A 12,297-nucleotide genomic window follows, 5' to 3' on the forward strand; every position below is an offset into this window, starting at 1 on the left:
TAGTAGTATGTGCATGTCTGTCTGTGTGTGTGTGTGTTTGTGTATGTGTGTGTCTGTGCGTGTATGTATGCGTGCGTACATGTGTGTGTGCGCGTGTGTGTTTGTGTGTGTGTCTGTGCATGTGGATTTGTATGTGTGTGTGTATGGGTGTGTGTCTGTGCGTGTGGATGTCAGTGTGTGTGTGCATGCTTGCGTTTGTTTGTATTCCTGCATGTGTGTGTGTGACAGTTAGGATTGCCAACTTCAGAAAAGGAAAATGCGGGACAATCGTGGTTATTTATAGGAAAATGAGGGACACTCAAAATATTTGTACTGTATCACACAGTGTACGTCATTTCAGTGTCTGCAGTTAAGTTTGTGTTTAAAAGGTTATCAGACATAACGGGACAAATAAATTAGGCCCAAAATACGGGACGTCCCGCCTAATTCGGGACAGTTGGCAACCTTAGTGACAGTATCATCCTAAACCAGCAACCCTTCGCTCAACACCACCATCTACAGGCCGATGAGTGTACAGTCACTAAATTTATTTTATACCCCCCATGGATGAAATTCTACGAAACTTAGCATACCCCCAGAGGATGTCAAGTTAATCATACACATGAAATATGGTGCAGTTCTGAACATCTCAACTGAAGATAGGGGCGATTAAAGCAGAATAATATTGCATTTTCATTTTTTATGGGAGGGGCGCAAATCACAAATGAGTGATTATGGGCTAGGTTGATGTGGGCCTTTAAGAGCAACATACCATAAAAATGTATTCATCCTCGGTGCCACGGTTCAGGTAGTTATTTAGGAAAAACTGAATTTTTTTGGGTTTGGGGGGGCCCAGCGCGGGGGGGGAGTGGCCCCCGGGGACCAAACAAAATTTTTCCGTAAGTCTAGTGGGGCTACATGCCCACCAAATTTCATGTTCCCCGGTGTTTCGGTGTCCCTGGTATCGTTGACGAAAAATTCAGTAGATGACTAAAAAAAAAAAAAAAAATCATTGTATTTTCAGAAAGTTTTGGAATATTTTTCCTCTCCCCAGATTTGTCGCTACCGAAACACAACAATAAATAATTTAATAAGAAGGCTTATAATGACCTATTAACATTTTGTTTACATCTACCTTGCTATTTTTAAAAAAAGTTTTCACAGGTAAATCAATAACAATTACAATTTTAATAATATTTCAAGTGTATTATAAGATTTGTTGTATTTTTAACCCAATTTTTCTTTGTAAAAGGCATTAAGTTAATCATACTGATTTCAAAGTTAAGGATTCATTAGTTTGAATATACATTGAACCAAACACTATAATAACAACATCTTAGTTGATAATTCAGTATTATTTTAGACAAAACATCCATGACGGCACATTTTCTGTAGTGTAATGTTTTAGTAACATTTTACAGAATTTTAACTTGCATACTAAAACATACTAAGATACTAATGATTTGCATCACTCTACAAACATTTTGTTTATTTCTCCCAAATAAATGATTATGTGTTCCCTTTTGTCACTACCAAAACAATGATGCCATGTTTCAGTCATGACAGTTTCAGTAGTAACAATTTAAGATACTTTTGTGCCTAGTTCAAAGATGATTACCTAGCACAATTCTGAACAGTTATACTCGCATAAAAACTAAATTTTATCGAATAACACTAAAAAAAAACATGATGTCACAACCCAAAACTTCACCACATGTTTTGGTAGTGACTGTTAAGGTAGTGACAATTTAAGATACTTTTTAGCCTAGTTCAAAGATGATAGCCAGCACATGGTAACCTAGCACAGTTCTGGGGTCTCATTTATAAAACTGTGCGTAGGAACCTTACTAAAAGTGTACGTGCGCCCGAAAGCCAAAAATGGCGTACGCAAAAAAATATTCGGATTTATAAAACCGTTCGTACGCCAGAACCTGTGCAGAATTCACTTTATAAATCCCAGTCAGCGGAAGATTGTGCGCACATGCGTCTCCGCCCCGAAATAACCATATATGGAGCTTACAACGCCTAGTTTTACTATGCAGATCCTCATCTGCATATCATTTGCATATGATTATTCATCCACGTGATAACGTTTAACGGTACAAGACACATTACATTAATAAAAATCAAGTAGTTGCCTATCCTTGCCTTGTTTTTGAATACATAAATCAAATAGTGTAAAATACATTTCAGAGAAAGTTTTTCTCAATCTTTTCCACAGGCCGAATTGTATTTTTAATTGATATTTTTAATGGAAACAGATAGGCCTTGGGCATTATTTGCACGAAACTATTTTCTCAGACAATCTGGTATTATCACGATAAGCAGTTATCTCTGTGGTTAAAACATTAAAACACAGCATGCCAGAAGAAAAGTGTTCAAAAACACTGCATCCATTCCACAACAAATATTTCTATTGACTGAATTTGAATATAAAAATGTTGTAACTTCTCAGTAATGATTTCATGTTTAAGTGCTTAACTCCATTAATTTGAATGGCATATTTAATCTAAATGTTTATATCAGAAGTAAAACATAGTTTAAATCATTATTGTATTTATTTAAACTGTTATTTGCATCAGTTTCACTAAACGGCCCAACGCGCTCGCTGGCGCGGACATTTAAGAAGGGATGGATATTTGCTTCAGTGACAGGCTTGGTGAGTGAAATTATATTTGTATTATCTTTCTGTATATGTTAAATTTTCTTTGTCTTTTTTGGTCACTTTTAGACAGAAAATCTACTTAACTCCAGCTCACCATCGGTGTCGCCAATTCCCTTTGTCTCCAGAATGTGCGTACGCACGGCTCAAAGTTTGCTTAAAGGTGCGCACATTCTCCCGTCAAGTTTGTTTTTTATAGATCACAACCTTTGCGTGGGAACTGGCGTACGTACGTTTCCAGCCCCGTTTTGTGCGTACGCACGCTTTATAAATGAGACCCCTGAACAGTTGTACACACATAAAAACTCAATTTTAAGTAATTACACCCAAAAAGGTTTGCTTAATTGCAAAAAAGGGTAGGTACTAGTGATGTCAACCAAAAGAGAAAATAAATCAAAAATAATTTTTTAAAAACAACAATGGAAAAAATTAAAACAAATATTTCAATATCATTTTCACAAGTTGAAATTTAGGGGTTTGGGTTCGGGACAGCCACTTCCCAATTGAAAGTACCCAATAAATGATGATTTTATATATATTAAGCTCACTTATATTTTAAATATTATTGTGGGATTCAATAGATAATAGAAGGAGGATCTTAGTAAATATCTAAAATTTGAATAATTAAATGCTTATATATAATGGCTCATATATAATGTTTCAAAGAAGCTTTACAAAAGTAAAGCTCCACCCCAGATGACCGTGGCAAGGGCAGCTTCTCTAGTGTTCCCCACTCATTCATTCATGGCTTGTTTTGGCAACTAGAGGGAGACATGGCTTGAGTGTTCACTTAAGACAGGCGCCGTTTCTGAAATCGCCCCCATACCGTCATTCACTATTCCTAACATTAGTCCACTAATATATCACTTCAGGGAGTGAATGAAAAAATTCAGATTTTAGCATATTACAGTCTTTAATGTTTATCAAAAAGTGCATATTTACAGAGCTAAAACACACCACACAAAAGACATTTAAAAATATTACACTGACAACAAAAAATAATTTATTCCCTACATATTACTGTAAGGGATGAAAGACCTTAAAATTCTGGACAAATGTCAGTACTTTGAAAATAGACATCTTACCATTTTTTTTCCCTGCCATGGAAACCTAAAGATGTGCAGCTTCTCATTCTATAGTTTCTTTAAAACTAGTCTGTTTAGTTCACAGCAGCATTTTGGTGAAGGGGTTTGATTCGAGCCAGACGGGAAAGTCCTAAACGCAGCCCCGGTCCAGGAGACTTCATAGGTGCATTCTGAGACGCACCGGGACTCCGGCCAATCAGACCTGAAAATGGAGTTAGAATTTACAACAGGACCACAAATACAGCACTTTTCAGTTTTTGGCAGTCAAAATTGACAACTTTGCATTGATGATTTCAGCCTGTAGTCTCACCAGGGGGATTCCACTTAGGCAATTTGCCCCCTGCAGGACTGGCGCAGAGAGCAGGTTTAGAGATAGGTGGAGTTTTTGGCGTGTTCTTCAGTCCAGACACAGGAGCAGCTGGACTCCGACAGATCGCTGGGCTGGGAGCTGTCAGAAAGAGAGAGATGTTAGTGTGGCATGTCTTTCATCGGACGGTAAAATGTAGGGTGTTCACAGCTTGGCAGGTTTGGTTCAATTAAAATGAACTCTGGTGCGATTGTTCTTTTAGTGTGGTTCATTTGAATGACTGTGAACGCTGCCGAACCCTGGTGCGCACCAGACAAGTGGACTGAGACCCATGAAAAGGTGGCTCTCGCTCCGCATCCAAATGAACTCTGGTACAGTTCGACGGAAACCTAAACACAACACGGACCAAAGCCATCTAAACTTGCCAAAACCAGGACCTGGTGTCACAAGATGCGACCCCTAGAAAGGACAGAATACTCAAGCATACCTTTTTTTCTCATCGTAATTTTGTATTTTTAAGTTCAGTGTTAAAAATGACAGTAAGTTTTGTCACAAAATATATGTCATAAAAGCGTTTTTTGTTGTTTTGTACCTTTAGTTTCGGTGTTAAAAATGACAGTGTGAACCAGGACTAAATGTATCATTTTCTCTTTTGGTCCAGACCAAAAGAACAAAGAGAAACAAACTACAAGTGTGAACATACTCTTAAGTAACAAAAGTACCTGAGGTTTTAGCTTTCGAGGCTTTCGTGGGCTTTTTGTCTTTCTTTTCCTTCACGGGAGGTGGTGCCTTTTTTTCTGTCTTTAGTTTCACCACCTTTATCTTCTTCACCGTGAATGTCTCGTCTTCACTTTCATCTTCTTCAGTGAAGTCTGCATCACTCTCCGAATCTGCAACCGGAACAACCATAAAACTTAACTTTCTTTATTGTGTAATGTTGCTATTTGAGCATGAAAAAGGTCACAATATTGCTCATTTAAATAATTCCTGCCCAAAGCATACACAAAATAAAGGGACGAGGCCTGGTTCAGTTAGTTAGTAGTGTGTTTAAACTCGCAGTCAAGGAGTGAGACATTTCCCAAACACACTCGAAGTGGTTGACCAATCACAACACACTGGTCCAATTGACCAATCACAGCACATTGTGCTTTTCAGAAGGAGGGGCTTCATAAAGACAGGAACTAAACAGAGCGTTACTGACAGACTGGAAAAAGAGGTGATACAACAATGTCAAACATGTGAATTTTTTTTAAACATTCAAGCATGAAAACTTGCTCTATTAGACATAAATACATAATATGGCCTCATTAATTAAGATTGTGAAGGTCCTCAGATTACCTGGTGTGTTTTGCAGCTGGTAGTCCTCATCTCTGGTTTTTCCAGGTTTTCTCTGCTTTTCTGAGGCATCAGTGTGTTTGGAAACTTTGGGAGGGGAGGCATCCATGCTGATCAAATTCAGCCCTGAGAACAAAGACAATAATAAACATAGAGGCACACATGCATAGAAAATGTAACATTTGTTCTCTTTTTGTCAGCCCCAAAGATGCAATTTTCTGACACACTGATTTTTACACTTTGAAATTTCAATTTTGTTAACATCAAAAGTTAAAATCTGCATAATAACAAACCTGCATTACCTAAACTTCTGCCATCAATGCAACAATTTGACAGCACAGGAGGAGAATCTGGATGGGGATGACTGTCACCTACTGTACAAAATCAAGAACAGAGTTTTGTTTAGAGAATAGACAAAGGTTTTTACATGGAACTGTCGAATCAAGCTGCATAAATACGTACAAATAATCATAAAAATATATAAGAGAAGAGATAATCAGTTTGTGACCAGTAAAAAGACAAAATTATTGTTGTTACCTAAATGGCTGCTATCAGCACTGCAGTGTATCAGAACAGGTGGAGAACATTGAGCAGGCTGAGACACGTCACAATCATCTGCAGAACACAAGAAGACAATAAATAACAGTAAAATACAACTTTGCACTTCATGAATGAGGTAAATTAGTACTTAGACCAGCAGAATATTCACCTGTTTTGATTGTAGGCTCTTTATCTTGTGTTCTTGGAGAGCTTAGCAATGACAATGTTAGAGCTGTCTCCAAATCTCTGTCATAAAGTTTATCATCCAGAGAAATCCTGAAATAACACAACAGTAAAGGGTCAATGGAGTCATTACATACACTCAGTGGTACATTAATACTTTTCTGTGCGTGAAATGTGTTTTGAAAAGGCAAAAAAGCTTTTTGTAACCTCTTGCTGCTTCCTGAGCTGGTGGGATCAACAACTTCATTTGGAGATGCACTTGTTGTCTTGTGGTTTCTCTCCGAAACAGCCGTCCGAGCTTTTTTGGGAGGAGGTTTCACACAGGTAAAGTCCTCATCTGTCACATAAATCATGTTAACATCTTTATAGGTTCTAAGTGATTTTAAAGTGAAATCCTCAAAGCAAATCAGATGTCTCACCATCATCGTCTTGGAAGACTGCGTAGTTAACAGATTTCCTATTTCTGATGACAGGTAGAAAACATAGTTTGCATCAAAGAGGACACTGACTTTCCAGATTTTTTAACTCACGGTGATTGATTATGAAAATATCAGGAAGTAACAGGTAATTACGAAAAACAAAACCAACAGCTGTCATACAGAAGCAGGCACATATGGAAAGTGACAACACAACACTAATCTAAAGCATGGATTAACTCATTAAATGTTAGAACGTTATAACGTTAATACGCACCTGGAAGGTCTGTCCATTATTTAAGAATAAAATCGCACTTTATAAGAATGACACTACTGCCGTATTTTTCTACAACCTTTCGTGATATCTATTGCTCGAGTTAAAAATATAATGGGCACTTTTAGAAAGTCTGTATTTGTATCATTTTGTTTTGATGTGAGCTGAGGTAACGTACAGTCCCGCCTGAAAACAAACTACGGAAATCTATCTGAATATACGAATTTGCAATTCACTATAAGCGTGTCTACCGTTGTGTTTCCAGTTCAACACAAAGTAAGTGATTGAAATACAATAGTAGTTTTCAATTATTATATGGTCTTAAAACTCTCGAAGAAACTTGTTTTAATTGGTACAAGCTTTGTGCGTTTATAAAAATGTCGAATCTGCGGTTACGATTCTAAGCGTGGACGCGGAGATCACGTCACGCTAAAAAAATATGTTTTTTTTTCTATCTTTTGATTTTACTTATTTATTTTTGCTATTTATCATAGTGTACCCCCTGGGTGTATTTCTAAATCTTAATACTACTACTACTACTACTACTACTACTACTACTAATAATAATAATAATAATGATAAACAATAATAATAATTAGCTATTTTTGTTAGATGGTAATAACCTGATGATCCTTTGCTTATTTAACAGTATATGACGTTACGTCCTCTCTTAGTAAAGGATTTCAAATCGTTTAGAATTACTTCACAGAATATAGGCTATTTTGGTAATAAATAAATAAATAAATAAAAAGTTTGAGACTATTGCAATATTAGCCTAAAAGCAGATTTAGACTGAAACAATCATTAAGACCTCCACTGAAATTTTACATCAGAAACTTCTCTTAAGTAAATTAAAAATGTACTACATATTTCTTATAAATTGCGTAACTCAAATTACTTTTAGATTTTACATAAGACACTGTAAAATGTAATTTTGTCATAAGGCTAGGCTAATATCCTCCATTCAAAACATACTGCTCTCAAATCAGCTACAAAATCTAAATCCTCTTTCTAGTTGTAGAGCTTTAACATAAACAGGTCATAGTGTAACCTAAAGGTGGGCTCTCTGTAAGGCATTTCCTTCCAAAAATAACCAAAGTGCAGCCTTTGACATTGGAAACAAAACAGAATGTGGAAAGGTTTATTCTTGGAGACTCAGATTTCAGATTGATTCTGAGTGTTCATTATTCCCCTCTAATGACAGGATGTTAAACCAGATAGCTTTCCACTGAGGGACAAGTTCAATCAAACAAATCTCACAGTGACCAAAAGGTGATAAACTAACTCATTTTTCTGCAAAGATTGTTTTTCTTTTTCCCAAATTCTTTTCATCTTTGAAAATATAACACTCAGGCCTGTTTTATGTCATAGCTTACTGTTTAATGCTTATTAAAAGAATAAAAAAAAAACGAACTTTTTAGATTTACTGCAAGACGAATAAGACACAAATAAATCACAGAACATATTTTCTTTAATCATGAAAACACTTTTTATTTATTTAAAATGAGTAAAACGGGTAGGTCTATAACATTTCCCTGCACATATAACATTTAAAGCATCCATATAAATACCATAAATAAAACTTATGTAATTAATTAAATAAATAAATACTTTCTTGGTAGACAATTGTTATCCACAGGTGGTGTCCAGCACCAAAGACAAATTCATGGGGGCAGGTGAAAAAACAACAACGCAGGTTCTTCAGATTTGGTGGAATGCAGATATTAAACAGCCTAAAGATTCTGCAGATCTATGTGAATTTGATTTTTAGTATATGTCCTTTAAAATATTTATTTATGACCATTGATGAAAATATTATGGAGTCGTACTCTTACGTTGGCAGGTCCACGGTCACCTGCATGGAGGATCAAGATGGTCTATCCGACAATTGCTGTAATCCGGGGACTGCCGGGGCTTGAGTCGTGAAGAAGGTCCCAAGGGTCATCATCGGATGGGGAAACTAGGGTTTCTCTGGAGATGTTTTGTCGCTCCGATGGCTCAATGTCCAAGTCCCCATCGTCCTCTTGAGCAGCTCTGGAGTCTGACTCCTCTCCGTACCGGAGCGCGTTCAGCGGGTCTGACGGATTCACCTGACGGTTCCGCCGCTCCCGGTGCTGCAGGCGCTCCAGTGGGACAGTGTTCTTCTCTGATAAGAAGAGAGATGACTGAGGGAGGTTTTGTCCAGCTATGAACACCTGTTTTGCCCCATCCAGGTTAAGCAGTATGCCATGCTTGGTGGAGTAGTACACGTCACGATTGTTTTCCAAAAGTTTGTGGTGAAAAAGACAATCTTCTTTATTGCAGACCGTCTGAGGACATAAAAAATATACCAATAGTAAAATAACGAATCCAAAGAAGGCAAAGTGTCACGGCTATTATTATGTATCAAAACTTAAGGCCCATTCACACCAAGAACTATAAATATAACGATAACTATAACGATAACAATTGACCTTTGCCACATTTCCGGGTTTCTCACAAGCAGAAGTCATCATAGTTGGGTAAACTTCTATAGTGGTGAATGAGAGACTATTTTTCATGTTCCCATTTGCACAAATAACAAAAAGAAAAACTGCACAGTAGTGTTTTGCAACTTTCAAAAGAGGGGAAAAAATAGAGAGAGATTGTTAACGGCAGTCGGAAGAGAGATGTCAATTTTACCGTCACTCCCACAGCTGCTCAAAAAGAAAGGCTATACCCTCAAAGCTGAGTTAGTTTTTTGTAATTTGATCCAAATGTAATATAATTTATAGTGTTAGAAATGTACATACGAAGAGTTCAGATGCAAAAGCCTCTAAGTGCCATCTGAAATTTTCTTCTAGAATGATCATTTTTATCAAGCTCGTATATTTAAGTTCAATAGTTTCACTTAAATGGCAATGCAAATTACCAATTAATTGTCATTTAAGTGAAATTACTTAACTTAAATATACAAACTTTATAGAAATTATCATTCTAGAAGAAAATTTCAGATGGCACTTGCTTTAGGCTTCTCTCTCTCTCTCTCTCTCTATATATATATATATATAATTTTAGAACAATATCTTTATAGTTTTCATCCTTGGTGTGAACAGGCCTTATGGCTACTGTATTAATAATGATATGTGTGTGTAATTTACATAAGATTAGACTATGCCTTACTTTATATACTTTTTTTATATACTTACTATATTTTTTTTTTACCTTTTTCAACTTAAATGCATTTGATTAAAAACTTACAGATGTAAAAAGGGTCCCTCCTGCGTCCATGCACAAAAATCGGTTGCTTTTCACTCCAAATATTGCCAGACGGTCTCTGCTCTCTGCCTTCAATAAAATTACACCTGTTGAAATGCAGGATTTAAAGCAGATTAAACTGTGGAGATATAAAGGACAGTGTTTGAAATGAAATAAAAATTGCTTTTATTTAATCATCTTTGCTCAGACTGGTGTAGTTTGACTTTTATTTTACTGGTATTAATATCCGAAATATCGGTGGCATGCTGATGAAAAACAGTAGGTATAGGCTACTCACTGTAAGACCCCCGGTTTGTAGTTTTGCGCACATGGCCGTTCGGGCTGATCTCCAAGTAGAAGTTGTTTAAGTCTGAAGTTGTCTGAAGGTGAATGAATCTCCGCGGGTTTCCCCAGTTGGATCCCAGGAGAGGAGAAGGGTTGGGGGCAGCATCCGCAGGTCTGAAGCCCTGGAAAGCTGTGAACCACAGCGCAAGGACGGAAGAGTGCAGCATGTGCAGGTTGGAAAGTGCGCAACGCATCTTCACAGAGCGCAGAGTATCGATGCGTAAAACCAATGTGCAGAGCTGAAGAGGTTGTGATGGGTAAAAGTTTGTGAGCGTGGCTATTTAAACGCATCCTGTGCCACTCCTCGCCACCATCCTTTACGCAACACTCGCCCCCAGAGCCAGAGGATGTGAGGGGGCGGCTTCAACATGTCCACCTTGTTATGAAGGTAATTGACATGCAAACCATAATTGGTTTGTCAATTTGCCACAAATTTGACGTTCTATGTGTCTTAACTCATGGGACACAAGGATACAAAGTCCCTCTCGGCTCATTTCAGTTGTTATTTTGCATGTGAGAATCATTTGGTGGCCTCCAAATGTTTCTCAAATGTTAAATAAGATGTATAACTTTATAGGCTTACGTTTATTTATATAGGCTATTTAAGATCCTCTAACCTATTCGTTGACTTCTCTGCACGATCAGTAGGCTGAACGGACATTTTTAAGTCGCTGTGGATAAAAACATGTGCTAAATGAATAAATGTAAATGTAATGTAAATGTAGTATGACCCCAATCTGAGCTTCCTCGTGTTGACCAGCAGAGGGAACTTGTGCTTCATTCACGAACAGGGACCGATTCAGATGGGCCAAACTTGAACATAACTGTGTATACTATAAAAAGATAGAACAATAATGATAATAATAATATAATAAATAGTCATTTTCATTATATAGCAACAGAAGTAGCCAAAATTGATGTCCGGCCTGAGAAAATTGAAATTGTGTTCCTTTGTTAAAAAATAAAAAAATTCGTAAAGATTTTATTAGCATTGCTTAGTTGTCCTTGGAGCCACTTGTTTGTGTGTGTGTGTGTGTGTGTGTGTGTGTGTGTGTGTGTGTGTGTGTGTGTGTGTGTTTATTTTTATTTTTTTTATGATAACGCAATGAAACATGACAAATGGTGCGGACATAATTTTTGGTCAAACGATACAAAGAAATTAGGATGAACACATGCAAAAACGAAATTGCCAACAACATATTAATAACTGATTATGTTGGAGTCAGTGTATGCTTTTTCCTGTGAGTTTTTTGTTTTTCTATGTAAAATAGTAAAATAAAACCTGTAGTTGAAGTTTGCCTTTTTTTTTTGCCAAATAATTTTGTCAGATAAATACCTTAACCAAGTTTAGTGTTTTGTTCCTCCCTCATATTTATAATATCCTCATATTTTGATGGTTTATTCAAAATTGTAGGGTCAATAAAACTAATATCCCCTCCAGACATCACTTTTGGTCACTACTCTACATAGTCTAATTATACTTGAACTTGTTTTTCTTTCTATTATTCTTTATCATATTTTCATTCCTTAAATACTTTATTCTTTTTATATTTTATAATAATAATTTATATTTTTGAATTCCAAAATGGAAACCAAACAGGAACAATTTGTGAAGAAAATAAAGGCCAAATAATTAAATCTAAAAGAAGTAAACATTCCATACTAACACACACACACACACACACACACACACACACACACACACACACACACACACATATATATATATATATAAACATATATATATATATAAACATATTTATAGATAAATTGTATAACTCTCAACAAAAATTCAAATAACCATGACAGGGAAGAAGTTTATGAATACTTGCGAGTAGTTTATTGAACTGTTTCATGTTGTATAAATGATCCTGTATGAGTGTGACATCCTGACAGCATGACTGGAGTGGCAATTATTTCTAGAAAAGAATCAGTTCTGACTGCTCACTGTACTT

The 12,297-nt window shown here is 36.5% G+C and overlaps 2 protein-coding genes across 4 annotated transcripts; both read right to left on the minus strand.

Moving 5' to 3' along the window:
• Positions 1-3,539: 3,539 nt before the first annotated feature.
• rad51ap1 (RAD51 associated protein 1) lies at positions 3,540-7,193 on the minus strand. 3 transcript variants are annotated; one of them, XM_081364291.1, is made up of 10 exons: positions 6,785-7,193; positions 6,511-6,554; positions 6,299-6,428; positions 6,078-6,184; positions 5,906-5,983; positions 5,671-5,742; positions 5,372-5,494; positions 4,756-4,923; positions 4,037-4,174; positions 3,540-3,928 (listed from the first exon to the last, which is right to left on the minus strand). In XM_081364291.1, the coding sequence occupies exons 1-10, from the start codon at positions 6,799-6,801 to the stop codon at positions 3,801-3,803; spliced, it is 1,005 nt and encodes a 334-aa protein (XP_081220417.1). In that variant the 5' UTR covers positions 6,802-7,193; the 3' UTR covers positions 3,540-3,800. The 3 variants fall into 3 exon arrangements, with proteins under 3 accessions (XP_081220417.1, XP_081220416.1, XP_081220418.1); XM_081364290.1 differs by having other exon boundaries at positions 5,662-5,742; positions 6,785-7,177; XM_081364292.1 differs by having other exon boundaries at positions 6,299-6,389; positions 6,785-6,994.
• A 1,061-nt stretch (positions 7,194-8,254) lies between these two features.
• On the minus strand, positions 8,255-10,809 carry fgf23 (fibroblast growth factor 23). The gene is made up of 3 exons (XM_081364297.1): positions 10,296-10,809; positions 10,001-10,104; positions 8,255-9,090 (listed from the first exon to the last, which is right to left on the minus strand). Exons 1-3 carry the CDS (start codon positions 10,534-10,536, stop codon positions 8,659-8,661), a joined length of 777 nt encoding a protein of 258 aa, XP_081220423.1. The 5' UTR covers positions 10,537-10,809; the 3' UTR covers positions 8,255-8,658.
• Positions 10,810-12,297: the final 1,488 nt, after the last annotated feature.

The sequence above is a fragment of the Scardinius erythrophthalmus genome (assembly GCF_964197995.2).
Source record: "Scardinius erythrophthalmus genome assembly, chromosome: 4".
Classification (NCBI taxonomy): domain Eukaryota; kingdom Metazoa; phylum Chordata; class Actinopteri; order Cypriniformes; family Leuciscidae; genus Scardinius; species Scardinius erythrophthalmus.

Coding starts and splice junctions, on each gene's coding strand:
- fgf23 (XM_081364297.1), bottom strand. CDS start 10,536: ATGCGTTGCGCACTTTCCAACCTGCACATGCTGCACTCTTCCGTCCTT. Junction 10,105..10,295: donor TACAAACCGGGGGTCTTACA/GTGAGTAGCCTA, acceptor GCATTTCAACAG/GTGTAATTTTATTGAAGGCA. Junction 9,091..10,000: donor GAGGGACCCTTTTTACATCT/GTAAGTTTTTAA, acceptor TTATGTCCTCAG/ACGGTCTGCAATAAAGAAGA.
- rad51ap1 (XM_081364290.1), bottom strand. Junction 4,924..5,371: donor CCAGCTGCAAAACACACCAG/GTAATCTGAGGA, acceptor TTCCGGTTGCAG/ATTCGGAGAGTGATGCAGAC. Junction 3,929..4,036: donor GCCTAAGTGGAATCCCCCTG/GTGAGACTACAG, acceptor CTCCATTTTCAG/GTCTGATTGGCCGGAGTCCC.